The sequence below is a fragment of the Fusarium vanettenii genome (genome assembly GCF_000151355.1).
Source record: "Fusarium vanettenii 77-13-4 chromosome 8 genomic scaffold NECHAsca_10_chr8_2_0, whole genome shotgun sequence".
NCBI classification, from domain to species: Eukaryota; Fungi; Ascomycota; class Sordariomycetes; order Hypocreales; family Nectriaceae; genus Fusarium; species Fusarium vanettenii.
The window spans coordinates 1,168,918-1,195,947 of NW_003315874.1; the positions used below are offsets into that span (position 1 = coordinate 1,168,918).

General features: G+C 54.4%; 7 protein-coding genes across 7 annotated transcripts; 4 read left to right on the plus strand and 3 right to left on the minus strand.

Moving 5' to 3' along the window:
- Positions 1-64: 64 nt before the first annotated feature.
- NECHADRAFT_62953 (uncharacterized protein) lies at positions 65-3,576 on the minus strand (the record flags this gene model as incomplete). Its single annotated transcript, XM_003048971.1, has 3 exons — positions 65-1,149; positions 1,206-3,327; positions 3,423-3,576. 3 exons carry the CDS (start codon positions 3,574-3,576, stop codon positions 1,011-1,013), a joined length of 2,415 nt encoding a protein of 804 aa, XP_003049017.1. The 3' UTR covers positions 65-1,010.
- A 6,071-nt stretch (positions 3,577-9,647) lies between these two features.
- NECHADRAFT_83908 (uncharacterized protein) lies at positions 9,648-13,613 on the plus strand (the record flags this gene model as incomplete). The annotated part of the gene is made up of 5 exons (XM_003048781.1): positions 9,648-10,448; positions 10,528-12,813; positions 12,869-13,085; positions 13,148-13,418; positions 13,586-13,613. 5 exons carry the CDS (start codon positions 9,648-9,650, stop codon positions 13,611-13,613), a joined length of 3,603 nt encoding a protein of 1,200 aa, XP_003048827.1.
- A 1,231-nt stretch (positions 13,614-14,844) lies between these two features.
- NECHADRAFT_83909 (uncharacterized protein) lies at positions 14,845-15,769 on the minus strand (the record flags this gene model as incomplete). The annotated part of the gene is made up of 3 exons (XM_003048972.1): positions 14,845-14,996; positions 15,049-15,564; positions 15,637-15,769. The coding sequence occupies 3 exons, from the start codon at positions 15,767-15,769 to the stop codon at positions 14,845-14,847; spliced, it is 801 nt and encodes a 266-aa protein (XP_003049018.1).
- Positions 15,770-19,248: 3,479 nt separating this feature from the next.
- Positions 19,249-21,605, plus strand: NECHADRAFT_62954 (uncharacterized protein; the record flags this gene model as incomplete). The annotated part of the gene is made up of 4 exons (XM_003048782.1): positions 19,249-19,308; positions 19,427-19,670; positions 19,845-20,254; positions 20,525-21,605. 4 exons carry the CDS (start codon positions 19,249-19,251, stop codon positions 21,341-21,343), a joined length of 1,533 nt encoding a protein of 510 aa, XP_003048828.1. The 3' UTR covers positions 21,344-21,605.
- A 1,089-nt stretch (positions 21,606-22,694) lies between these two features.
- Positions 22,695-24,153, plus strand: NECHADRAFT_95640 (uncharacterized protein; the record flags this gene model as incomplete). The annotated part of the gene is made up of 5 exons (XM_003048783.1): positions 22,695-22,716; positions 22,771-22,890; positions 22,948-23,463; positions 23,515-23,691; positions 23,762-24,153. 5 exons carry the CDS (start codon positions 22,695-22,697, stop codon positions 24,151-24,153), a joined length of 1,227 nt encoding a protein of 408 aa, XP_003048829.1.
- A 529-nt stretch (positions 24,154-24,682) lies between these two features.
- On the plus strand, positions 24,683-25,571 carry NECHADRAFT_83912 (uncharacterized protein; the record flags this gene model as incomplete). The annotated part of the gene is made up of 2 exons (XM_003048784.1): positions 24,683-25,477; positions 25,527-25,571. The coding sequence occupies 2 exons, from the start codon at positions 24,683-24,685 to the stop codon at positions 25,569-25,571; spliced, it is 840 nt and encodes a 279-aa protein (XP_003048830.1).
- Positions 25,572-25,696: 125 nt separating this feature from the next.
- On the minus strand, positions 25,697-26,800 carry NECHADRAFT_47249 (uncharacterized protein; the record flags this gene model as incomplete). The annotated part of the gene is made up of 2 exons (XM_003048973.1): positions 25,697-26,212; positions 26,276-26,800. Coding segments are annotated over 2 exons (1,041 nt in total), but the record flags the coding sequence as incomplete, so codon positions are not given.
- Positions 26,801-27,030: the final 230 nt, after the last annotated feature.

Here is a 27,030-nt window from a genome sequence, read left to right on the forward strand (position 1 = left end):
CAATGGATGTCTCGTCCTCATTCAACATGGCATTCACACATCACAAGACAAGTGCCAAAACTGGTCATGTTTGACAGGTGCTGATTATTCAAGCAAACACTAATCATCTATGCCTACACGAGCGAATGGGCCAGCCTCCTCTCGACGGTGCGGCGCTGGACGGCCGGTCCCTGTCCATGGATACTCAGCTGTGTCCCAGTCCATGCCGCTCTCGCTGAGCATGGTCGCAAAACAAAAGCAATCTGTATATCGAACAAGGTATCTGAAAGACAAGGCAAGAAAAGGAAAAGGAAAAAAAAAGATGAAGAGGTTAAAGGTTAACAGTTAAGAAGAGAAGAGAAGAATGAAAATCGTAGCCAAATCAAAAACAAGACCAGAGCAGAACCAAGCTTTCAGGTCGCACAAGCCGAAAAAGAAAGACCAGCAGACATTACAAACAATAAGGGTGCCTTAGCATATAGAACAGAGGAAGTAGAAGGCGACACCAGCCATTCTTGGACCAGCCAATCATCCTGCCATCGCAGTTCATTAGCATGCGCTGTCACTGCGCAAATGATCCAGTTCCCTCTGTCCGGGGCGCAAGCCCAATGTCAAAACCGTTTCCCGATCCCCGTCCTTGACCCCCGCCCGATTAATGCCGTTTGACCCTTTGAAATCATGCTGAGGAAAAGAGAGAGAGAGAGACGAAGAAAGGGCACCCAATGTGCCCACCAACAGACCTGCAATAGATTTTCGACATTGCGATTACCCGCCCTGTCTCGGGTATCGCCAAGGAGATAATGAAATAACCGTAGGAAATAGATGTGCAAGGAGAGATGACGAGTCCAACCCCCTCTTGAGCCCTTCGCGCCGGAAACGAGGAAGTCAGAGAGAACGATGAAAACCAACCCGGACCATACCAGACCAGACCAAAAGAATAACAGAGAGGTATATGCGTAGGAGACAAGGAAAAGCCCAACCCAGCCGTGGGCGTACAAAGGAAATGTCGTTTCAGTCATCGCCGATTAGTTTTAGTACACGCTGTCCTCGTCCGCCCCCTGGGAGGTCATAGACGGGGTGCTGACATTCGAGGAAGCTTCAGGGTCGTCGACATAGCCAACGAGAGCCTGAGAATGCAATTTGAAGGACTCGCCCATGAGTCGTGTAATACTGCAAAAGACGTTAGCACTTGGACAGTCGCAAATATTGATAACAAGTGGACTTACCCCCAAACAACAACTTCGTCAAGTATGGAGCCCCAAAGTCGTGCCACAACTGCACTCAGTTGAGACATGTAGTTCTCATCAATCTCTTTGACCAAGAGCTGACGGATCTTGTTGTACATAGCCAGTTCCTCCTGGGTCGCGGGCTCCTCGTCATGTTCCAGGCGATACAGCCACAACGACAGGATGATCATCAGATCCATCCCGCAGAGCGCGTGCTCCACACTCCAGTTGGTCGGCGATACACGCGCGATCCATCGAACTCCTTGGGAGACGACTGTTTCGAGGCAGTTGTAGCATTCCTCGATCACCTTGATCATCTCACTCGAACGCTTCACGCGATCCCGAGCGTGTGTCATGGCTGCGGCAACCTCATAGGGGTCATGGTAACGTAATGCTTCTTGCACCGCCTTCAGGTCAACTTCGAGACGGGCGCGGGCGTTGCGGTACATGGCCCTAGCGTTGAAGATCAAGGGATGGCCCTTGTGGGGGGCGCTGATGGGAACCGGGAAGGCCTCAGGTTCACACTTGTCGACAGACTTCTCCCAAGTCTCCAACGCGAGTCGCAGCTTGTACTCGGTAACCACGTCTTGAAGGGCCTCGGGGCTGCGCTTGTGATACCAAACCTCGAGGAAGAGAGCATTGATCATGACGCGTGTTCCGAATGTGCTGTATCGGAGAGTCTCGCCCTGGAAGAGGTTGTCGTGCGCCTCCATAAAGGTCACAGTAGTCGACGCCTTGAGGTGCTCCTGCCATGTTGCCTCGTCTGAAACCTGCAAGTTCCACAGCGTCTCAGTAGAGGGAAGTTGTAGGTCCTCGAACTCGCTGAAGCTGATGGCTGGGGTGTGGTTGTAGGTCAGAGTTAGCAGACCAAAGAAGATGTAGACGGCGTAGTATGTACGACGGCAACCCTCGTCCTCAACCCACTCAGTGTGAGTTGGCTTGGCTGTACCGCGAGCTTCCTGGCGAAGCTTGAGCTCATACCTGTTGCCAGCGACCATGTTGGCGAGGAGACTCTTGATTGAGCACGTCCATTCAAGACCCTTAGGGTCTCCACTCCAGCTGGCGAACACCATATTCAGAAGATTGCTCTGCATGGTCCACAGAGGGCACTTGCGAGAGCTGAAGTTCTCCTTACTCTGAAGGAACTGGTTAACAAGAACCTTGGAGCCGATGTGTAGCATGTAAGCCTGCTCTTGGTCAAAGGCGTAAAGGGCGCCGATACTGAGAACTGCCAACAACAATGGAGGAGAGACCTTGGTAGGGTGGAAAGAAGCGGGGTGTAGGAATGGCAGGTGGTGATGGAAGAGACCGAAATAAGTCGACAGATAACGGTTCAAGGAGCCCAGGCCAGGAAGACGGAAACCCTCGGGAATGGCGTGCTCGCTGTCAGCGCTGCGAATGTGATCCAAAATTGCGTTCCGTTCGTCATCTCCCATCACTTCGGGTGCCTTGTAACCGGACTTGGATGACTCTGAGACCCAGGGAGAGGGAGGGCCCGCGGCGGAGTTTGGTAATGAGTTGATCATTGACTGAAGTGCTGGCACAAGGCCGTTGCAGTTCTGTCCACCGATGGGAGGAAGCTGGTTGGAGGTAGGTTGCAGGGTGGTTCCGCTGGCGAAAGATTGCTGAGATTCGAAGGATCCAGAAGTGCTCGAAGTGATAGAATGCGCCTTGGGCTCGGTCATTGATTGAGACATGAACCCGTCCCACTGAACCTGAGGCAATGCGATGGCGCCGGATGGGTATGTCACTGTTGACTCCATAACTGAGGAGCTATGAGGGGAGTATGTCATGGACGGGCTATCCTCGTAGGAATGATCTTCGCGCATCGCGGCAGTGGCCTTGTGGTGTAGGTCTGCCACGAGCATGGCGGCGGCCTCTACATCGAAGATGCTGTCGGCGCCAGATTCCATCTGCTCTAGTGTCGAACTGTCGATGGCGATGGATGACTTCGCTGGTGTGCCGATAGCTCGAGTCTTGGGGCCGGCTCGGCGTTTGCCATCGCTGTGAAGGGGAATTCCGCCATCCTTGGCGTGAACAGTACGGTCGTGTCTCAGAAGAAGGTCGCGACGAACAAAGGTACTCCGGCACTTCATGCACTTAAAAGGACGCTCCTTAGTATCTACAGTATGGTTAGCGGATGGATGAGCAAGATAGTGTGAGGGAGGGGACGTGGGGTGATGGCTGGTACGAGGGGCGAGAGGGGGTGGCACATACGTGATCGTTCATGGCGACTGCGGTGCTCGCTCCTGCTAAAGGCCCTGTTGCAGAACTGGCACTTGTATTTGCGCTCGGGTGCCAGCGAGGCCTTTCGCGAGGACGCTGTCGAGGCCGCGGGGGGCGGGAGGACTGCTACGCTTGCACCGGGCATCTCGACGAAGTCAAGTCGCGTTTCCGTGGGTGGATGGCGACAGAGGACGACGGCAAAGTTGCGCTCGGAAATCGGGCAATTAGGCTGGGCCCGACAGCACGATGGTTGAATATCGTCTGGTTCGTAGGTTGTTGCTCTCGCTCTCGCTCTCAACTGCTAGCTCCTCGCTTGCGCGGCGCTCCCGTGGGGTTTAAAGGGTGACTGCGGTGGACTCGAGCGTGATGATGGTCATTGGATATGATTGTATGTTGATCATGGAAAGGCGGGATTGTGTGGGTGGTATATATGTGAGGGCTCTGGATGGCCTTGTCGAAGCTGTACACCGGTCGGATGAGACGGGCGGATTGGTGCGGGATGATTGTTGAGAGGTGAGGTGGTGATGGGGGGATGTAAGAAGGAGGGAAGAAAAGCGAGGAGAAGGCGCAGAATACTTAGAGGGGCGGACGGGAAAGAGAGGGGGAGAAATCCGGAGGGGAGAGTGACCCGGGAGTTGGGGGGCACTTATTTTCTGGGTGGGGAGGGGAGGAGGGGAACTTGGAAAACCAAGAAGAGGAAACCGCGAGGGAGGAAGGAGCGACCCAGGGAGGGAGGGAGAGGAGGGGTGGCTGAGAGAGTCACTTGCTGAGGCTGGGCACTCGTGCCAGCACAGCGAGCGCACAACTGGACTGGACAGCACAAAGCAACACCGAGCACCCCGCCAGACACCATCCAAGGATGGTTGTCCAGATGGATGGCATGCCGCCTGGGCTAGTGAGCACAGCACAAATGCAGCGCTATGCAGCAGCACCCTTCAGCGCGCAATCAGCAGTGCCAGGCCGGCTGGCCCCTCCCTACCCCCTGTAAGACCGGGCCCTTTGCCCTCTGGGGCGGAACGCAGCAAACGAGTGCGCTGCGTTGGACTGCGACCAGATGGATCCACTGGTACAGCAGCGGGGCCATTTCAGTGGAGGGGCGACGAGGGGCACCATTGCCGGTCTCTCAAGCCCTCAGCCTCTAAGCCCTTTACGGACGTAGCGAGCAGCGTCTCAGCTTGTGGGCGAGGCGGACGAGTGACGAGGGTGAAAATTCTGTCAGGAGAACCTGGCCTGAGAGCGGCCAACAGGCCCCGTCAATTAAAAGCAGCACTGGCGTTGGCCGAGACACGACGGCCGGCACGCGAGGTACGACAATTCGAGGTACGAGACACAAGTACATACTCCCTCCCCTCCAGAGGTACTCTTGGGCATCGAGAGAGGCAGCAGATACTTGCAGTCAGCACTCTGCTCCTGCTTGAGAGTTCCTGCGCCCGGTACAAACCCTGACTCCGCCTTTTTTGCTTTCTTTGCGATTTCTTTCCTCCTTCAGTGGACCGATGGAGACCATGCCCGCCGATGAGGGTCCGGACGGGGAAGCGGTTTTGCTTGTTATTGCAGGCCCTAACGCAAAGTTGCAGGCGCCGTCCCATTCGCACAATCGTCGGTCAAGGGCAAAATGTCGACTCTCTGCGAGTCTTTGAGTCGGTGACGGCCAGCAAAAGTCGGAGTCAATGTCGGTGTCGAGACACCTTGCCGGGCGGACAGGGAACGGCTCTCCACCGTGATCCGTCGAGTCCGCCTTAAAGGCTGGCGGTCCGAGGCCCACGGCCCACAAATCCACGGTCCAGAGAGTCCACGGGGACGAGAGAAGCCGGGGCTCACAGCAAGGGCAACCAGGAGACCGGGGGGTGCGCGAGGCCACGAAACAACCAGCGAGCAGTCAGCGATGAGGCAGGGGTGGGAGCCAAACCAAGCAGCGTGGAGGACCAGAGTGCAAGGAACGAGGCACGAGACACCGCACATAATCGTTGGCCACCACGATGACACAGCAAGAAGCGAGACGAGAACCGGTATCCTGCCGCCGCGCATCGGCCCAGAATCCAGAAGCAGCCAGATCTTGGGAACGTGATCGGAAAATCGTCAAATCTTCGAGGTCAGGCTTGTTGCGATCAGGCGGGGAAGCTCCAGAAAGCTCCAGCAATACATCACCGGGCCTGTCTGGTGAGGGGAGCTTCTTTTCTTGCTCTGGCCTTGCAACCTCGCACCCTACCCTGCTGTGCGGCCTCGACCTCCCAGCACTGCTTTCCTCCCTCGTCCACCACCAGAGCAATTCAGGTGTAGCGTCATGACACGGCCGCCTGTCAAGAGATCCCGTTCCCAGAGCACCGGCGCAAGGCCTTGGATCATGACCAGTCGTGAGCGCGCCTTGCATCCCGCGGCCCACTTGATGCGAATCTCCCCGGTCAAGCACGTCTATCCTGGTGGAGACGGGCTACACGGGGAGACTGGTGAGACTGTCCGGCCGGCCTCGCGTTGGATCCCCCTGTCTGCCGGCACAATATGCACTGTACGCGTTCGTGGCTTGTAGCCTATCACTTGCGTCTATTGATGGAGCGCGCATAGTGCCAGGTTCCACATCGACACGGCTCGCCGCTTAGACCGACTTTGGGTCACTTTAATCTCCAGCATCGGGGGTAATTTCATCGACCTTTTTATATCACCAGCCTATGGGTATATCACTGTGGATGGAACACTTGGACTTTCAGCTTTTTCATGTGCCGTAGCCACCAAGGTTCGATCTATCAGTCCGTGGCATCCATGCCCACGGTTCTGGAACATCGCTTCATCCAACCAAAGCAACGAAAACAGACACGGATGTGCCATGTCCCGCGGGCCAGAGTAGGCCAAGTACAGATCATTCCCCCTTGGGTGGGCATTCTTTGCAAGCCAGGGAGACACCAATCGCCCATTATCGGCCGTTCCGTTTCCCACAAGATAGGGGTCCTTGATGGAAATGATACCTGCCCAAGGGGAGCGAGGGATGAATCCAAGATTGCACAAGCGGCCAGAGCCTGGGCAGTGTGGCAAGCACTGGAGATGTGCAAACGGGTCCCACAACGGGGAAATACATATGTATGACTCCGTCATTGAAGCTGCCATGGCATGAACGATAAATCTAGCCCGCGGGATCGACAGGAGCAGAAGCGATCATTGACGGGTCCATTCCAGGACAATGGCACTCCTCCGTTCGGCCTCACTTCTGACCGACAAGCTGAGATACGGTGAGAGATGAGCTCCGTTTCTGCCGTATTTGCTGAGAGCTGCGTCTTGAGTGATCCATTCTCGTATCCACAACGCCAGGGGGCAAGCCACAGCGCAAGAGAGCCAGAGGGATGGCAGCGTTGGTAACGCTGGTCGAGGAACACAACCGAACGTCCATCTCAGTCGTCAGCTCCAGGGCGACGGATTGCGAGCTAGAAGGGTTCATCTCGCTGTGGAAGAATGGAAACCTGGGAGATGCGCTACTGGAGCCCCTCCAAGGCGTCCGGCCCCCTCGGATCTGCAACCTATTTGTCCTTCTGATGCTGCCGTACCCCGCAACGGTCGGACGGCACTGGCGCCCGAAAGGATCCAACAGCGAAATCCACCCGGCGAGAAATGGAGGGGGATGTCGTCGTCTCGAGGAGGGAGGAGGGAGGGCAATGAGGGGCTTCTATCCATCTGCAGTGAGATGACACCCGAGGGCCGAGCTTGTGGGGGAGCATGAAAACCACATGATTCTGCCTGCATAATTGACGACAAAGACGCGCATCAACAGGTGAGACGTTTATCTGTCCGCAACTGGTAATCGGAATTAGCTCCAGAAGAACGGGCCGGGTCGGGACGATGCATGTTGCGCTTCTTCCAACGGTATCATGAGTGTGTGAAGGTTTGGAGGAGTTTGAAGCGACGCTCCAGGGCAAATTCCTCTCCGACCCTTGCGTTTGTAGAACCAAGGTTACGAGCTCGCCTCGCTGGTTGACTTTTAGATGATCCACGCCAACGGGGCTAGCCCATCTTGATGCTATAGCGGGCGGGTCCGCGGCACTCTCCCGGAGTAGGGAGCCATGGTTTGGGGCGTGCTCCACGTGGTGTCAAGACGATGGATGGTGGAGTGCATTCACTGGCGTCCTTTTTCTCCTGCTCTTTTGATTTCTGTCTTTTTTGAGTTGCTCCTGTTTTCTCTCCAGCCTTCTCGTAATACCGACTTCTGGCCAAGCGTAAGGCGGTCAACGGGATGCAACCCTGGGATTCAAAGCTTATGCGCGCAACTGGGCTGTAAGTATACCGTGGCCTCAACAGTCTTGATTGAACTGCGCGTCCTGGACGAATTCGACGCACAATGGATCAGGGGAGCCACACCGGGTATGAGAGGAAAGGGAAAACAGCCGGCACAGTGTCTACACTGGGAGGTCAGGCTGGTTGGCCCTCCGATAGAGTGGGGGAAGTGGGTGACGAGACCACAACCTCAGGCAACCAGCCCGTCCAGAAAACGGGGAGATGAGTGCGAGATTGGAAGGACAAGGGGCCACCGGTCTCGACACGGAGCGCCTATCAGGAGATTAGCAGAGACAAGGCTGACAGTAACGTCCTCCCGTTAGGTGCTCGTTAGCGACTGAGTCGCCATGGCATTACGGCGCAAATTGCACCGTCCGCGGAAGATTCCCGGTCATGGATCTATTGAGTTGCTGACTCATCACAGGGTCCGTCCGGATCGAGCAAGGAATCAGGAGAGCATGGACGTGGAAGGGGACACGGGCGTGGTGGTGGAGGGGCTGCGGGAATCGCACATCATCGCGATGAACGATGGGCACGACAAGCAACAGCACGTCACTTGAGACCGCTGGCTGGACAATGGACTTGTTGGTGCATTATCACTTGCAGTCTGCAGGTCGCTCGCTCTACGAATTATAAAGACCTGAGCAGCGCAAGAAGAAGAGAAGAATGGCGAGCGATCAGCGGTCCTCTGCCCCCCCCGCCTCCTTAATCATGGCCGCCCGTGGTCTGTGTGTTTGAGGTTCCGAGCGCAAGCAATGACCTTGAGGTGCATACCATACCTCGCTCAAGGAGTTTGTAACTCTCTGATACCACCTCTGGTTGTAACTCCGCTGTCCCCTCTAATTTTCCGTTATCCTGGTAGCGAAGCGACCTCAACGTCGGGACCGTGGTTCAGAAACAGAAGGTCTAATCTCGATAACAAGAAGAGACGAGCACTGACACCTGGTCGGTCCTAGAGCAGTCGGAGTCTTGAAGTATTGATTGATGTACGCTTTGGGCTGACTGACGACGATTAGCTTTCCAGCATCTGGGGAGCCCGTCATTCTGGATGATCTAACCGCCAGCGCGGTGAAGCGTCACCACAAACTCCAAGCTGCTGATCCCTCACTCATACTTTTGTACGTAGTAAATTTGGAAACTCGACCGGTTACCGAAAAGAGTCCATCCAGGGACAGGAAAGGTTTCATCGGGGCATGAGGTGGTAATTTTCCAGTGGAGAAATTCATAGAGTGGAGTGCTAAATGCCTCTGTCCCGACCTGTCCTGTCGCTGAACCTGAGCTGGGCTGTTAGTGTCCATCCGCGCTGCTGGGTATGGATGGGTGTCCATAGATGCTGCGGAATAGAACCCCTCCTTAGTTTCTGATCGGGTCCGTTGCTCCCACATCAACTTCAACACTCGCAACAACAAGCTCCAACTCCCCTTTCCTGGATTTCCGAGACGACGCACGACGGCCCGAGCAACCCCAGAGCTGTCCGCTTCGGATCTCCAGAGGCCAAGTCAATGCCTCTCCAGTAGGCCCTCCAGCAAATCGTCGTCTGCTCGCGGTAGCCTTGACTGGCCTTTCTCTGCCTCTTCTATACCGTCTTTTTGCAGCAGCGCCTTGACGACTACGGCCGACCTGCTCAGTCCATTCTGGTCTGGTCTCAGCCAACCGCCCGCCGCCGCCCTCCTCCTCTCAGCCCCTCGCCCACCACACGCATCCAGGCCTGATCCCGGTGTGGTCGCCCCTCTAACCCCCCCTGGATTCTCGTCCTCCTCTCTGTGCCTTCCAAGCGAGCCTGCGACTTCCCGCGTCTCCTGCGACTCCTGACGAGACGAGCCTCGTGGTATGCTTCTGCTGCTGCGCCATCTTTGCCGTGCTACGAATTGCTATCGTCAAACTCGGCATCCTTGGATCAGCGATAGGCCTGCCGCTTTTGACCATGTCCTGAGGTGAGCTTGGCCGCCGCAACCCGACATGCTCAAGATACAGACCGCCGCCGTGCCGCCAAGTATCCACTCTTCGCGCACTATCCACGACCCCTCCGGCGACTCTCCGTCCGCGTCCGCGCGCATCACGCCTGCCTCCGTTCAAGCCTCCGATCAACACTCTTCCTCGACTCGGGCTGATCCCGCCTGGGGCGTCATGAACGGCATCGTCGGTACCGCCCCCATGGGGACCATGTACGTTCGCGCCCTTTACGACTACGAGGCCGACGACCGCACCAGTCTCAGTTTCCACGAAGGCGATGTCATCCAGGTCATCACCCAGCTCGAGAGCGGCTGGTGGGATGGTGTCATCAACGGCGTTCGAGGCTGGTTTCCTAGCAACTACTGTCAGATTATCACGAGCCCAGACGACCTGCCCGACGCCGCCCATAATGGCGCTCTCGAGAACGTTGAGGATGACGCCGAGGACGCTGAAATTTACGACGACAACTACGAACAAGACGACGACTCTGAACAGGATATGCCCGTAGGCCTTCCGCTCGAGGGCACTGATGGAGGCGACAGCTCGAGAGCCGACTTCTGGATTCCGCAGGCCACACCCGATGGCCGTCTATTCTACTACAACATGATGACGGGTGATCGCAGCATGGAACTGCCCCTCGAGTCCCCTGTTTCCGCAAACGAGACCGGCCCGCGAGACCGAATGAATGTTAACATCCCTGATAAGACGAGGCCGCCCCCTGAGATGATGGCGCGCGGTTTAACTCAGGACGAAGACGACGAGTCGCTGACTTCAGCGTCTGAAGCCGAAGGCGACTCCTCAAGACTTGTACGACGCTCAAAGGTGCTTAAACAAGACATATATTCCTCGCCCGTAGTTGATGTAGCCGCTAACACTTATCTTGCAGCACCGGAATCGTGCCTCCTTCGGTGCTCTGTCGCCTTCAACATCTATGGACTCTATCAATGGCGCATCACCTATTGGCCGCCCAAGAAATGGCACGCCGAACCATCTTACCGCCGGCCAGGTTCCAAACATAGCTTCAGCTACCTCGTTCACTAGCACTACCTATAATCTTCCGACAACAGCCACCGTTCCTCGCTCATTCTTCGATGACGGATCTACACCTTCGCTCAGCTGGACTCTTCTTGTTTCCAACATGAGGCGTGCCATCGACCGGTATCGCGAGGCCATCACCAACAATAATCGCTCAGAATATGTAGCACGAGCCGAGGATATCTCCGATCACCTACGACTACTCCTAGCCGCTGGCTCTGGAACCACCGACAATCACTCCGGCCAGCCATCCATCATCTCAACAAATAAGGCCCTCTACCCTCACTTCCGGGACATGATGTCCAAGTTCTCGAAGCTCGTTATCTCTTCCCATATTGCTGCCGCCGACTGGCCCAATGCCGAGTCCATCCAGAAATGTCTACAGGAAGCTGACGGTGTCCTTCTGGGTGTGTTCAGTTACGTGGAAGTCGCTCGTCAACAACGCGGCGAGGAGATTCCCCGTCTCTTCCCTGGTTTTGTCATTGGCAGTACAACTGGTGGCAGCTGGCAAAACAACGGGCTGGGCCCTCGAGATGAGATAACCGCCAACTTCCTCGAAGACGACGAGGGCGTTGTAGAGCCAACAGCTATACTGGACAACAAGCTGCTAGAACGACTCGATGAACAGAAGCGCATTCTGGTATCCAGCATCCGCGAACTCGACAAGAGCCTCGTTGTGCCTGAAAAGATCATCACCCCCTACAGACACGAAGTGATTGGGAACAACGTCTGTTTCGCAGGTGGCAGAGTCCTAGAGACTTTTAGGCAATGGGTTGCCATGATTGAGTCCATCGATCTGTCATCCTTGGGGAACAGCTTCCAGACACCTCAACTATCTGATTTTGGCACCCATAAGCAGAGCCTCTACGACAACATTTCTGACCTTATTTTGGGATGCCAGGCCGTTGCCGGTCCCCTGGCCGATGAATGGACTGAGGTTCGAGGTGAAGCGATGGAGAACCGCCTGGAATATGTTCGCCAATGCGCGAGAGCGCTGGAGACCAACTCTTCACATATCGGATTCTCTCTACAACTTCTATCTGAACAAGTTCAGATTAATATGCAACAGCATCAAATGGACCAACGGCCTCATGAGGAACCTTTCACCCGGGCACCTCTACAAAGAGGTGAGACGATGCCATACGACCGCCCACACCAACGAACAGAGTCAAGGACTGCTCCAGTGAGACCAGCACTAGTTTCATCGCAGTCCTTCACCGAAGGAGATCCTGCGCCAGGCAACTTCCGCAAGGGCGACTACTCAAAGGTCAAGAAGATCTTTGGCGAAGATCCTTCACCCCAAGTTCCAGTGACGGAGGATACACCGGAGTTCTTGCTCCTCGACTTCGAGCATGAAGTATCTTGGGATGCAAAGACCTCGCCGCCTACTGTCAAGGGAGGCTCTCTGCTTGCCCTTGTTGAGCAACTCACCCGTCATGACAAGCTTGACTCAAACTTTAACAACACCTTCCTCCTCACCTACCGCTCTTTCACCTCTGCTCGAGAGCTTTTCGAGCTCCTCGTAAAACGATTTGGAATCCAACCACCCGAAGGCCTGACACAAGCGGACTACGAGATGTGGAGAGACCGAAAGCAGAAACTCATCCGTTTCAGAGTGGTCAATATCCTCAAGAGTTGGTTCGACAACTTCTGGATGGAAGAATACAACGAGGAGTCTAAACAGCTTATCCGGGACGTTTACACCTTTGCAAAGGACACAGTCAAATCAACCGAGACCCCTGGATCGGCCCCGCTGATGGCAGTCTTGGACCAGAGATTGAGCGGCAAGGAGGCTGGAGCTCGGAGGATGATCCAGACGGTGAACCAAAACACCCCCACTCCAATCATGCCAAAGAACATGAAGAAGCTCAAGTTCCTGGATATCGATGTGGTGGAATTCGCCCGACAGCTTACAATAGTCGAATCACGACTCTACGGCAAGATCAAGGCCACTGAGTGCTTGAACAAGACCTGGCAAAAGAAGATCGGCGAAGGCGAACCTGATTTGGCACCCAATGTCAAAGCCCTCATCCTTCACTCGAACCAGATGACCAACTGGGTTGCCGAGATGATCCTAGCACAGATGGACGTCAAGAAGCGAGTGGTTGTTATCAAGCACTTCGTGTCTGTTGCCGATGTAAGTGGTGCAGAATGCAAGCGAGCCCCTTGGAACAAAGCTAACACACAGGCAGCGTTGCCGTGCGCTCAACAACTTCTCCACACTAACCTCCATTATCTCGGCCCTGGGTACCGCACCCATTGCTCGTCTCAAGCGTACATGGGATCAAGTGCCCCAGCGAACGCACACCACCTTGGAGTCAATGCGGAGAGTCATGGCAAGCACCAAGAACTTCGGCGAGTACCGAGAAGCGCTCCATGCGGCCAACCCCCCCTGTATCCCTTTCTTCGGTATGGATCCCCCCCTTGCTATGGATGCAGATGATAGATCACAATGCTCACAACCAACAAAGGTGTCTATCTAACCGACCTGACCTTTATCGAGGATGGTATTCCGTCCATCATCAAGAAGACTAACCTCATCAACTTTGCCAAACGCGCTAAGACTGCTGAGGTCATCCGAGACATTCAGCAGTACCAGAACGTGGGATACTCACTGCAGCCGGTGCCTGAGCTGCAAGACTACATCTTGAACAACATGCAGGCAGCTGGTGATGTGCACGAGATGTATGACAAGAGTCTGCAGGTCGAGCCTCGTGAGCGAGAGGATGAGAAGATTGTGAGGTATGTCGAACTGCGGAATACTCCCGCGTCGTATGGGGTTTCTTCTTTTTTCTGATAAGCCATTCTGGCTGGCTCCGCGACGGAGGTCTCTTCAGGAGTAGTTACCTGGAGACCCCGGTAAAGATGAAGAGAGACAAATGCTTACTTGACTTGTTGTTGATTTGCAGGGTTCTTGCCGAGTCTGGCTTCCTATAAGCAGTGCCCCCTTGCAACTGTTCCGAGACGTCGATGCAACCGCATCTATCCCCGCTACGATACCCTGCAAATGGATCGGAAACCAGCCGGGATGGGAGTGATTGTGATCCTAGCCGCGATCCTGACAGCCAGCGATGGACAAGATTGGCTACAGCACGCGGCGCACACCACTGTGAGCAGCGTCGCCCACATCCCGATAGAGCGCGAAGCGGCACAACGCAGCGAAACTTGGTCGGGAGACGGCCCGCGGGAGTTGGTGTGGTAGATGTTGGCAGCAGGGGTTCTAGAGCGTGGGGACATGGGAGTGGGGAGTGTCAACGAGACTGACGGGGGCGACTCTGGTCGTGGTCTCTACTGGATGACCTGGCTTATCGACATATTCAGACATGAACTTGAGGACGCTCGGAAGCCACTAACAGAACTGGAAATGAGCCCATTAGGGGAAAAGAGAAACTCCAACATTGGAGGCGAGCCCAACATTGACGGGAGGAAGGGGAAAACTCAGTGGTGGTCGATGGTGACAGTGGGACGATGTACGCTGGCCGCACAAGGATTGAATATACCTGAACGGATCTAAGAGAAGGTCGAATGATACGATATGATGGAAGCAAGCAAGCATCTAGGAGAGAGGAGGACGCCTCGACTACGAAGACATACACAAGATAGTGTGGATGGGTGGGTAAAGGTTGGCGAAATGGCGCATGGAGCCGGATGATACTACCTATCTGAGGATTAATGATTCTTCTGCCGGGCTGAGAAGAAACAAACATGCAACATTGCCCTTGCTCGAAACCCCATACCCCAGCTTCGATCCATGCTGCCCCCAGTCCCCGACCCGAATGTGCAGGCCCGCTGTGCCGTCTCGGGGTTGCAATGGGGTGGGACGACGAGCCCTGTTGGGCATAACCTGAAGGTGACGAGAGGCGAAGCGAGACGTTCCAGCAGCTGCGTTAGGGGATCAATATTTCCTGCAGAGTTATGGCACATGACTCCAGTAATCTTGAGTGTTTGTGTTTTAATCAGGAGGCAGCCTGTGCCTCAGGTTTCATTGAACATGACCAACCACCTTGAACGAGTGGTTTCAAACTAAAACATGGGTAAAACTAATACATGTACACGGCCCTGGTTCTCAACAGCGAACAACCTGAGGGCAACACACAAAGAGGCCGTGTGGGATATCATTCTCGTCATTACAACATTCCTGCTTCTCTCACAACCCTGCGCTCCTCGTTTAGTGCTTGTGGAGCTTGGCCTTGATGCGCTCGCCGAGGCTGGGCTTGTCCTTGTGCTTGTCATCGTGAGAGTGCTTCTCGTGAGATTTATGCGAATGTGAGCTGGAAGAGGGCTCCTCGCCAAGGTGGACACCCTTCTCCTCCATGAGGCCTAGGAAAGAGTTAGACAGTAATCAAGCAAGCATGGGTAGAAGTCAACGTACGCTCAGCCTCTCGTCCGGCACCAGGCTTGGTGGCGTCAAAGTCTCCGCCGTCAGCAGCGAAGCCGGTGGCATGGACAACTTCATCCCGGGCAGGGTCGGGCTGGTTCTCGGACTTGGACGAAGAGGTAGCAGCAGCACCCTCGGAGCCGATCTCACGGGGCGCTTCGGAGGAGCCTTCCTGGGGTCTTTCTCGGCCGGCGTCGCCCCCCAACTCCTTGGCGACGACCTCAACAGGGCGGGGACCGGGGCCCTCGCCCAGCTTAGCAGTGTTACCCTCTGAAGTGTTGTCGACGTCCTCGAGGTCGGTGTTCTTCTCCTTCTCTAGACCCACGCGCTCTGGGTTGCGGGTGTCGTTCTGGCCAGCGGAGGTATCCCGAGCATCCTTGGACTGGGCGCCAAATGCAGCAGCCTCTCCGGAGGGTGTCTCAACTCTGGCGGTCTTGGGGGCAGCAGAAGCCTCCTGGCCGAGGGTACGCTCGTTGTAGTTTTGCTCTGCCTTTTCCTGGGCAGGGGTGTCTTGAAATAGGTGTTAGCGAGGGGGCTTTTCAAGGGTCGGGGCCTCAAGAGGGTTAAGAGTAGACAACTTACCCAGGTTGCCGGCGTCGTAGGGCTCACCCTTGGCGGTGTCACCCTGGACTCCAGAGACGGGCTCCTTCTGGGGCTGGTTCTCTCCCCAAACGGCCTTGGCGGCGGCAGCGGCGGCGTTGCTGATGGTCTCCATGGTGTAGTTGATGGTGAATTAGAAAGGAATTTGGGTATCAGGCGGATTGTTGTGTAAGTTGGCGGGGTATCTTGCGTGATGAAGGTGGGAGCTTCCTGGTTTCAAATCGAGTGCGTACTGGGGTATAATAAAAAGGAATTTGATGTGGTATGGGAATGAAGAGAAGATCACGGGAATATCTGAACTTTAAATGCAGCTCGAATGATCTACAGACAAGGACAATCGAGGAAGGGACGTTTAACAAGCGCTGACGTCGTCAGGCCTGATGGCTTGGATGTTGGTGCGAGGGGTAGTGTAGCTACTGTACAACTGTGTTGTCTACCCACGTAACTACAGTGCACGGCACATACCGGTTTAACAGCTATTCGGGCCTCTTCAAGGCAGAGCTGGGTAGCACAAACATCATCCCGTATGTGGCGGCACGGATTATGACGCCGCGGCCGGCAGACGCAGCAGGGTCCTGGCACGTTGAGCCGTCACGTCCTGGAGGTTCCCCGAGTTGGATGGATGATGTAAAGTGCGGTTCCATAAAAAGGGTATGACGTTACGCCGCCCTCCACCGAGAATCGAAAACCAAGGCCATGCCCGTGTTGGAGAGGGCGGCTGAAATGTTTGGTTCTGCTGCAAGGTCAGCAAAAGCCGGCCTGCCAAGGTGGGCACAAAGATCTGGGGTAGACCGAGATACATCAACTACGTCATGGACGAGGGACCTGCTTGGGCTGAGCAACACTGACATGTACTACTGTGCAATAGTTACCGAGATATGGAGCCTGTAAGGAAACTATGGTTTGCAGCACTAAGGAATAGAAGGATTCAAATAGGTATTACAATAAAGCCAAAAGAAAAGAGAAATGTGTAATACCATGATTTGCGCATATCGTGATGTACACCTCTTACCTACCCTCGACCTGCACAAGACGCTTCTTGGCTCAACCCACCGATGAATCGATTCCAGGGCGAAATGTCCCGCTTCCACGTGCGACAGTGTCAGAGAGATTGGCTCTCGGACGTCATCTAGCCAGAGATGGTTAACTTGTCTCGTTCCGCAAGGTCGTTAATCAAACGCGTTCGTACAATTGCGAATCAGCGACCGTGGTCAGTGTTAGCGGCGAGCATGCAGTCCTGCAGAGCTCGCTCGGCCGAGTCCCGGCTCTTGGCCCCCAGGAGAAGGGCGGGAATGCACATCAGCTTCCCCGTTTGAAGGTTGTTCTTTTTGGGTAGTGGGCTGCGAGAAGGGCATGATGCTAATGTCGACTCAGGCTCTAGAAGTCATATCAACGCCATCGTTGACTGCGCTTGGGCGGACTAGAACACGATGCCAAGAGAAAGCATACGTGTAAGCTGGATACCGGACCCCATCTGATGTGTTGGTCAATACTAAGCCAGGTGACGACTAGAGGCCTGTGAGGTCTGTTTCAGGTTATATGGGCTGGGGCATCTGGACCGCAAGTTTGGTACTGTACTCGACTCGTGGTGAAAGAAAGAATGAGTAGGGCGAGCAGATCGGACATCATCTCTCGGATATAACTCATACTTATCTTGTCAGCACTTGGACGCTCACCGTATCAACAATTAAAGAGGAGATCCCGACTTCGGCCACGGAATAAGAATGCTATCAAAGGCCCTGACCCCTGTTGGGTTACTTCGTTCGCCTTGACTTTTGAGGTCGCCGCCTTGATTCTTGAGCCTCTGCCAACATGTTACAATCATGGCTTGAACTCTTGTTGGGGCTGTGATATATCACCTCAACCAGTGTCTTTGACCACTATCTCTCACGCCTTGTGCTTTTCGTCTAGTCTCTTGCTCCCACTGCCGCCTCCTATTCTCCATGGCTCAGAATGTCCACTCCCGAGTCTTGGTGGCCAGGCAGTCCCTGTCATCCAGGTCCCGCCCACCATGATCCCCCCTCACCACCTCAGGTATTTCATGTGCGAATAGGAGCTCCTCCCTTCGTATCCGCAAGGTCTAGTTTTAAGCAGCTTGGCAGAATTTTTCCAGGCTCGGATCTTCTTGCGGTCTCGGTATTGACATCCGTGTGGTTTGGCATCTTTGATTGTCAATGCTAGTGCACGATGGATGTCATGATCAGACGTGACAGGCTAGAGATCGTCAGCCTTCACACCGACTTCACCTTGATACACTGGTGCTGACGGAGCCTAGAATAGATACAGTATCCGTCCGTACATAAACAAATAAAGATCAGAGCTTGCTCCGGTGTGCGGGACTCCATCTCCGAGGACGCGGTACCTGTGTCCTTCCGGATCCACAGCCAGTCCGAGCACCTCCTGGCTTCCGACTCCGTCTCCGTCTGGACTGCGACTTTCACCTTTTGCGCATTCCTGACCCTGCATCCACGTTTGGAATTTATAACTACATGTTAAGAGGCGCCTTTGCTTTTCCGGCTTCTGCTGCAACTCTGCGACTGCACCTTCTCGGTTGCTTCGCCTTGATTACCATCACCCACCCTCCCATTCGCTTCTCCGCACTCGCTCGCAGCTGGACCTGGACGAGACCAGGCCCTGGACGCTCCCTTGCTTGACTCGGCGTCGTCGCAATCACAGGCGACCTAGGCGAGGCCTGGCTCACTCACATGTGCCGAATAATAAACCACACATAGCCACATACCCCGCGCATCTCTTCTTCACATACCTCCCCTTACGCCTCCTGCACGCTGGGCTCCGGGGGCCCCGCAACAAAGACGGAAACATTACGGGCTTGTACGGAGAGCGTGAGCGATCGAATCTGGGAGTGTACCGACAACGGCCAAACGGGCTGCGGGCAGGTCGAAGGCCAAGCAAGTGCAACGGGAACGGGAGGAGGACCCATCACACACATCCCGCTAGCCAGGACGTTGGGTGCATCGACGTTAGCCATCATCACCTGGAGGAAGTGAGCTGCAGGGTCAATCACAGGCGCTGTGAGCGACTGGGTCTGAGCCCAAGGTGAGTGGCTGGCGGGCTGAGGCGGCGTTCGTCGCAACGAGGACGAGGTCTCCAACTGCGCGCGCTCGATCGCGTAGGCTCCTCGTGATGGGCGCAGCCTCTTTTAATGGTTCTTCGGCCTCCTGAATTTCATCCTCTGCCTGCGTCGGATCCTTCGACCTTTGCCTCGACGGCCATTCAGTCAGCAAGACCTCTCAGCAGGCTCACGATACGATTCGCCGCCCCTCTTGTTTCAAGCCTGACAGCACGCGCGCTTCCTAAAATCGCAGCGGACAAAGCCGAACACGCCATCTTTCAACTCGTTCAACAGCTGGGATTTCTCACCGTGGAGACTGATTGAAGAGGTGCTCTTGGGCTCCCGACGCTACGGGTCTTGTCTGCATTCGGAATCGTGGGTTCTTAGTCCTTCCGCTTGTTGTTTCCCCGCCGGTTCCGCTTCCTCCGTGTGTCCGACCTCACCGCTCCGGTTCTACCGACGATCGCCGGCGTCCACCTCTCGGCAGGGCGCCGTCGTTGTCCGCAAAACCCCGGGTCACCATGGTGTATTGTGGGAAAGCCTCTCAGGGCTGCCAAAACTGCCGCACGCGACGCATCAAGGTACGTTGTTACGGTTGAATCGCGCCAAAGGCCGTGGCATGATATCTATCAGCCTCATCGGCGACAGCTCTCTCTCATAATCTTCCAATTTCTTGGCTGACCAGTGTTCATTATTCAGTGTGACAAGGTAAAACCAGAATGCTCACAATGCATTCGCGTCGGCAAAAGGTGTCCGGGCTACCGCGACCAACTATCTCTCATGTTTCGTGATGAGAGCAGCAAGGTGATGCAAAAGGCGCACGCGCAATGGGGCGTTGGCGAATCTGGTTCAGAAATGACCTCACAATCTTCGTCAAGCTCTTCAGCTTCATCTAGCGCCTCAACTTCTGCGTCTGCCGCTTCTTCTGTTCCGACCCTGTCGTGTTCCACATCGACTACTACCACGCTTACACCATACTCCGCTCCCTCATCAGCGATATCTTCCAGCGCTTCATCCACCGCATATTGGTCAACTTCTCCTTCGTCACTCGTTAGCCATCAAACTTCACCACCGACTCCTCCATCACCGAACTCATATCACCATACCTCCTTTTCAGTCTCGGTAGCACAGCCAGTCGCCATTGTGCCACCACCACGCCTTCCAACTCCCGTCGACCCGAGCCTCGAAGAACAGGGAGTTCAGTTCTACATCAACCGCTATCTCATCGGCCACCCTGACGAGCCCAAGACTCCAGGCGACCTTTCTTCTACCGAATGGTTATGGGACCCCGCAGTACAGGATGTCATGGCCGCCATCGGTCTCGCCAGCTTATCAAATCTCAGGGGTGACCAAAACTTGATGACGACGGCCCGCCAGAGATATGGAATGGCCCTGAAGCAGACTGGCCGCCTCATCCAGACTTCGGTGACGCCAGACTTTGAGGTTACCATGCGCTCCGTCGTCATGCTTGCCATGTTCGAGGTGTGTGCCCTCAGCCCTGATTTTTCTTCATCTTCCTCCCCCATGGTTAGCTTGATATTCTTTCACTTTCTCCTAGTGCTTTCTCTACTATCAAGTCATTTACTAACAGCCTTGTGCAGTTGGTGAAGGGGGCAAACCAGAACATCGCCCACGTACATGCTCATGTGATGGGAGGTGTCGCTCTGCTACGGAGGTGGCTACCCATACCAGAAATAGCCTCCCTTGGTATTCGAGCCATGTTACAGATGTGCTATTGCCTTGTGAGTTAAATCTACACAACACTCCTCGAACGCTCGGCTGATAAATCCTCCACAGTTCATCCCCGCGCAAATGTCGGCTACTCCTCTGCCAGCTCCGCTCTCTGAGTGGATTACGTTCAGTTATGCTCTTCTTGATCCCCCCGATCGCCCAGCTGCCGACCTAGGCATCTTGATTTGCCGCTTTATCGAACTATCGACTCATATTCAGATACATGTTCTCAGCGATGGCCGGTCGCATACAACCTCGACGCTGAAGCAGCTTTTGGACATTGACGCAGCATTTGCGGAATGGGACCGCAAACTCGGGCCAACTTGGAGATTCCGCACTGAGAAAACAGACGGTCTACCCCCTACCGCAGTCTTTGAGGGCGAGTACCACATCTATTTCGATATGTTTGTCGCCCGAATGTGGGGTCACTACCGCTGGGCGAGGACCCTGCTCAACCGGATCATTGCAGACTTTATCACGAGTCACCCGTTATCTAGTGCATCGTTGGTCACAACATCCGAATACAAAAACCGGCTCGAGGTAGTTCGGCTCCTGGCCCGAGATACCCTCATCAGCACGCCGACACACTGGCGACATCCCCTCCTTACCGACAAATTCGCGGTACCAGTGGAGAATATGGGAGGAGCAGGCTCAGGTTCAGCTGGTCTTCCGATCGTTCTTTTCCACCTACAGGCTGCTGCTTGTGGTCCGGGCTCTTTGGATACATATTGGGATTGGGCTATTGGGGTGATGGAGTGCATTTGGGGCGATCTGGGCATCCTCCATGCCAAGGCCATGATGGACTCTATGAGATCACATCGAGACTCGGTCAAGGTAAAAACAGAAAATGATTTAAACCCGGGTGAGGTAAAGGGGGTCAGGTAAAGGGCATGGTATCGGCCGAGGGTTTTTGGGTGCACAATCTGGCGCATATTCATGGTGATTTTTTGGGGGATTGGGGATGGTGGTTCAGGCATGGGCATCAGGAGCTTCCGTGAGGGTCGTGAAGCTGTAAGCTGTACCACAGTCGGCGACGTTTAGAGTGTTATGTGCTTTCTCAGGCGTTGAGTTGTTTGGGACACCGCCTGCTATGGCTTGTTTTGACAGGGTGTCGGCGCAATACTATCTCCATTTGTTGGGTTTCTGCAATTCCGCTACTGACTTTATCGGGTCATCTTTTGGTATGAATTTTAAGCATATTGGCTTAGTTACTTGCCATCCGTATGAGTGAGGCTGCATTCAGTAAATCCTCATTGTCGAATATTATCTTTATGACAGAACGAAGAGTATATAGGAAAATAAACAAGACGGGACATGACCACCACGGCTCATAGTTGTGATGCTTCAAGCGACCTTTTTTTTTTTTTATCAACCGCCACAAAACGTACTGTGTTGGTTGCACCCGAGTACTTGCATCGAGCATACCCGATGGGTCTATATATACGGTCAAAATGGTTTGCAAACGGCAGTCCTGCAATGCATGTGGGGTTCGCACTCGACAAGTTCACCAACCTGGTAAGTATCCAAACTAAGCAAGCAGATAGGGAAAAACAATGTCCATTCATGGCATGAGAACACAGCACCAAATAAGTATTCTCCTCTCAATCAAAAGGCTTGATGACGGCCCGGAGAGCAACTCAGCAGAGGTAATACAGCAGCAGTACAACTAAAGCTTAGAAACAAGGTTCAATAACACAAGAACTCATCAATAAGGTTTGCAGACGCTACAAACTACGCCGTGACAGTCGCAATCAAGTTGTAAATGGGCATGCAGGTCGAGGAAAAACGAGGCACCAGTATAAGCTCATCCCACGTGATGGGGTTGTGATGGTCTCAATAAACCTTCTTCCGCGTTGGCTAAATTTCAACGTAAGAGATGGAATATTCCCTCCAAAAATCTCCAAAACCAGCAGCAGCAAACGTGGTATTTCTCTCTTAACAATCACCATTAAATACCCAAAAAGGCTTGTTTCCCCAGATGTTCAGTGGGACCTGACTAAACCCCCCGGAGAAATAGTGCGGCCCGCAGGGTTAGCACGTGCATAATTGCAGCCGCTTTCGCAAGGCTGCCGTGTCACAGTCAACTCCACTTCATCACATAGCCTTATCGCAACGACCATCCCGAGGACATCTCACGTTTCTCGATCATCATTATATCCAACCTCAAACTCTCCTGGATCGACTCATCCTCATCGCTCAAATTCCAACAACTTCAGTATATCACTCCTTGCCCAGCATGGGGTCTGACGCTCGCAAAGGTAACGCGACTTGCCACGGGCGCGTGACGAAGTTATGCTAAGCGCATCATATAGGCGAGGACGGCACGATCAAGGTTGCATCGAAGAAGAAGAAGAATGGAGTCGTCAAGTTGAAGAAGCTCCCGCCCAAACACAGCAAGCCTGGAAACTGGAGGGACGGTAGTGTTGCGGAAGGTATGACCGGATGTCATGTCTAAACTCTCAGGGCACAAGGGACTAATTGAGCCAAAGACAAAAAGAAGAATGGCAACTATTCACCTACAGGAGCGCCTTCGCCAGGCCCTGTTGTGAACCAACTCGACGAAACTGCGCACGAAACGTTTGCGACCGGCCGACCCCTCGAAGACAATCCCGACCTCCAACAATGCAAACACTGCAAGAAGAGCGTCCTAAAGACAGCGGCAAAAGCACACATTGCGCAGTGTCTCCGAGTGAAAAAGGAAAAGGCGCAAAAGAAGAAAGAGGCGCGCGAAGCCAGAGAAAGGGCAAAGGAGGCTGCAAGGCAAGAGGAAGCACGCAAGGAGGACGAGGAGAATGGCGAAGGGAAAGGCGACGATGACAGCGACGAAGATGGAATCTCAGCTGAAAAGAAACCCACTGGAAGCAAAACCGCCAAGAAGGCTGCCGGGAAGAAGCCTGATGACGACAAGAAGGGCAAGAAACGGAAGGCCGATGGCGATCCAGATAAGGGACCTAAGACGAAGAAGAAGAAGGACGAACCCAAGGCTAAGGTTCCTAAACCAAAGGGTAAGCATTCTACGAAACATTTTTGGAGGATCAGCTAACCATGTACACCAGGCCCTGTGGATGTGGAGCGACAATGTGGTGTTATATTACCTAACGGGCAGCCTTGTGCGAGATCCTTGACTTGTAAAAGTCACAGTATGGGCGCCAAACGTGCCGTTGCTGGTAGATCTCTGCCATATGATATGCTTCTTGCGGCCTACCAGAAGAAGAACCAAGCAAAGCAGCAAAGTGAGTTCCCATCAGCTCCTACGTAGCCATCTAAGAACACGGCTAAGCATTGCTCCTTCCCCCCATTTAGAGGCAGCACTCGACGCCAATGCTCCCGTAGAGGACGAGGACGACGCAAATAACGGTCCTGTCGACTCGGACGAGGAAACATCCGCCGTGATGGGCGCGCTGGCTACTTGGAAACCCCAGCCCGTGATGGCGCAGCCCACATTCGCCCCGATCAAACGTCAGTACCAGCTTGCCAGGCTGCACGAACAGCTTCAGATGGCTACGAATGGTGGCAGAACCAACATCTTCGCCGTGAGCGGCTTCGGTGCGCAAAAACTCCCCGAGGGCCATCCTGGACTGCAGGAAAACGAGGACGCACCAGGGGAGCTGGACATAGGAGTTGTGGGATTCGGGGCACGAACAACGGCAACGTTTACTCCCCAACGGCAGGCCTCTGTCTCGAGTAGGGCATAGGCTCTGAAGATAAATCAATCCTAGCGCACAATCACCCCTAGGAGGCCCCCAAAGCTCGAGCTATGATCCTTTCGACGATGAATCGGACCATACCCTGGAAGGCATCGAGCGGAATGACGATCGCTAGACAGGATAATCGCCTGCATGTCCCCACCGGGAGAGCTTCGTTGGTTTCAAGCTTGGATTCATACTTGAACAACCAGAGCAAACGACTCATCATAGCTCCATTTAAGGCTGATCTAGACCTATTTTGACATTTAGGCATCTTCGTTCGTCTCTCAAGTCGTCTTTTTCCATACCTCGGACAAACGTCACATGCGAGTCCAGAATGGGCGGCGCCGAGGTGCGGTCAGATTGGCGCTAGGCTATGACGTCGTGCTCAAATGGCGGCGAGCCGACCACCCTTGCAACTCGGCATGCAGCTCGCGATCGCTGGTTCTCATCACGCACGCGACCGCGTGTGCCCTTGGAAAAATAACGACATTGATTCAACACTGATCAAGCAGTTGAGACAGCGGGCGTCGTCGCGATGTCTTCCAAACAGGCCCTCAATGCCCTTGGTCATGCCGTTTCAGGCTCCATTGGGACAGCTATATCGACCTCGTCTCTCTACCCGCTCGATCTGATAACGACTCGACTCAAAGCGCAGCGCAAGACCGCGGACACTACCGGCGACTACGATGGAATCATTGCCGCCTTCAACGGGATCGCGGCAAACGAGGGAGGAATCAAGGCCCTGTACAGCGGTCTAGGGACGAGCGTGGCCAAGTCTGTCGTGGACAGCTTTCTATTCTTTGGGTTCTACAACTACCTACGTCGACGAGACCGGACGCCCAAAATTCTCGAGGAACTTGCTATTGGCGCTATTGCTGGCGCCTGCGCCCGAGCCCTAACCACTCCCATCTCCAACGTGGTCACTCGAAAGCAGATGTTAGGGGACGAGCAGTCGCTTAAGGAGATTCTGACCGAGATGAGGCAAGAAGGTGGTCTGCTTGGCTTGTGGTCTGGCTATTCAGCTACCCTGGTTCTTACACTCAACCCCAGCATCACTTTCTTTGTCAATCGGCGACTTGCGGCACGCATTATCCCAGCGCTCGAGGAAGAGGATTTCCCCATTGCATGGATCGCCTTCTTGATTGCTGCCTCGAGCAAGGCGGTCGCCACCGCCGTCACCTATCCTTTCCAGACGGGCAAGACACGGCTACAGATGGCGAGCGGCTCGATCGACCTGGCAGAGCAGGATGAGAAGGGACAAGAGGCGAAGTCAAAAACGGAACGGATCCTGAGAAGGATGGTTGAGTTCCTGGACCAGAGCATATTTGGGGTCATCCTTCGCATCATCAAAACCGAGGGCCTGCAAGCACTGTACGCAGGGCTTCGCGCCGAGCTACTCAAGAGCTTCTTCAGCCATGGCCTAACAATGCTCACCAAAGGTGTCATTCATAGGTTTGTCGTTCGGGTGTGGTTCATGGTACTCCTACCTCACCTACGGCAACGAAGACTGCGGATGAAGTGATGGATTCTCGACTGGGTTTGACATGGACTAGCATTGGAAAGCAACACTCGACTTCTCCACGGTGCTGGCTCCTCGTGCTGAGAAGCCTGTTCCCTCGGACCGAAGGGCGACGAGGCCGGGAATCGAGGAGCCCTTGGTTGCTTCATGTTTCTGGGACTTGGAAGTCAGAGGCACGTCGCAGACGTAACAGGTCAGGGGCGGGTCGACCTCTGAAGACGACTTCTTGGTGGACGGGAGCATGAACTGCTTGACACAGTTGTGGCACATTACGTGGCCACATTGTTTAGCCATCATGGGGTTGGAGGCGTTGTTGAGCATCTTGCGGCATGAAGGGCACGTTCTCTGGTTGCCCTTCGATGTCTCCTCCTCGTTGAAGTTGATTGTAATGAGGTTTTGCATGGTTATCGGGTGGGCATCGTCTGGCGATGATGCCGGGCAAGTCGGCACCGTCTTTGCCTTCTTGACGACAGGAGGGAGTTTACTTGTTTGGGCATCTGGAGTAAGTGATGGAGTCCAGAAGGAAGGGAGCGAAGGTTTAGCGGCCTGTATTAGAAAACATTTGTTAATTAGGGATAGCGGCATGGGTATAAGTCTGTTAAAGCACACCTTTTCGTCTTCAATTGCTTTTCTCGCCTTGACTTTGTCTTCTCGTGCAATGCGATCTAGCTCATCTTGATCAAGCTCGAACTTGCGCTTCGTACCTACGAGAGCTAATGCATTCTCGCCACTTGTAGCTTCTGTAGTCGCATCTTCCGTTTTCGCCACAGGTCCCTTGCTTTTTCTGCTTAGTCCAGCTTGCGTCAATTCGAAATCCGCAACGGCGCGCTCGCGATCCTGCTCGTCCTCAAGTGCTCTGAGCTTAGCAGCCTCCTCCTCTGCCGCGGCGCGAGCCTTGTCGGCGCGCTTGATGTCCTTTTTCTGCGTAAGGATATTTGAGAGGGCGCACTCGCGACAGAAGATGTCGCCGCGACGGCAGGATACGGGATCGCGGGCGATGTTGAGGCAGAGGCCGCAAGAGCCAAAGGGGAGGAACGAGTCGCGATGGAGACGGGCTGAAGACGAGGCCCAGTGGGATTTCGCGAGGGCGCGCTCGTGCGAGGTGAAGACGGGACGAGAAGTGTTTCGTTTGCCTTTTGTATGGTTAGTCGAATGGCCGGTTCGAGGTGAAGGCGGGAATCGAACGTACTGTGTGACATGATGGGAGCTGCTTCGTATGGTGACGTCGATGTTTGCTTCGAGGATGAGAGGAACTCGTTCTTTGGGATGCTTCGATCGGAAGGTTTGCGTGTCAATTATAGTATAGGGGTATCAAAGAGGACGCCGTCGCGAATCCGAAGGTTAGAGCAAGTGTTGTTGGAAAT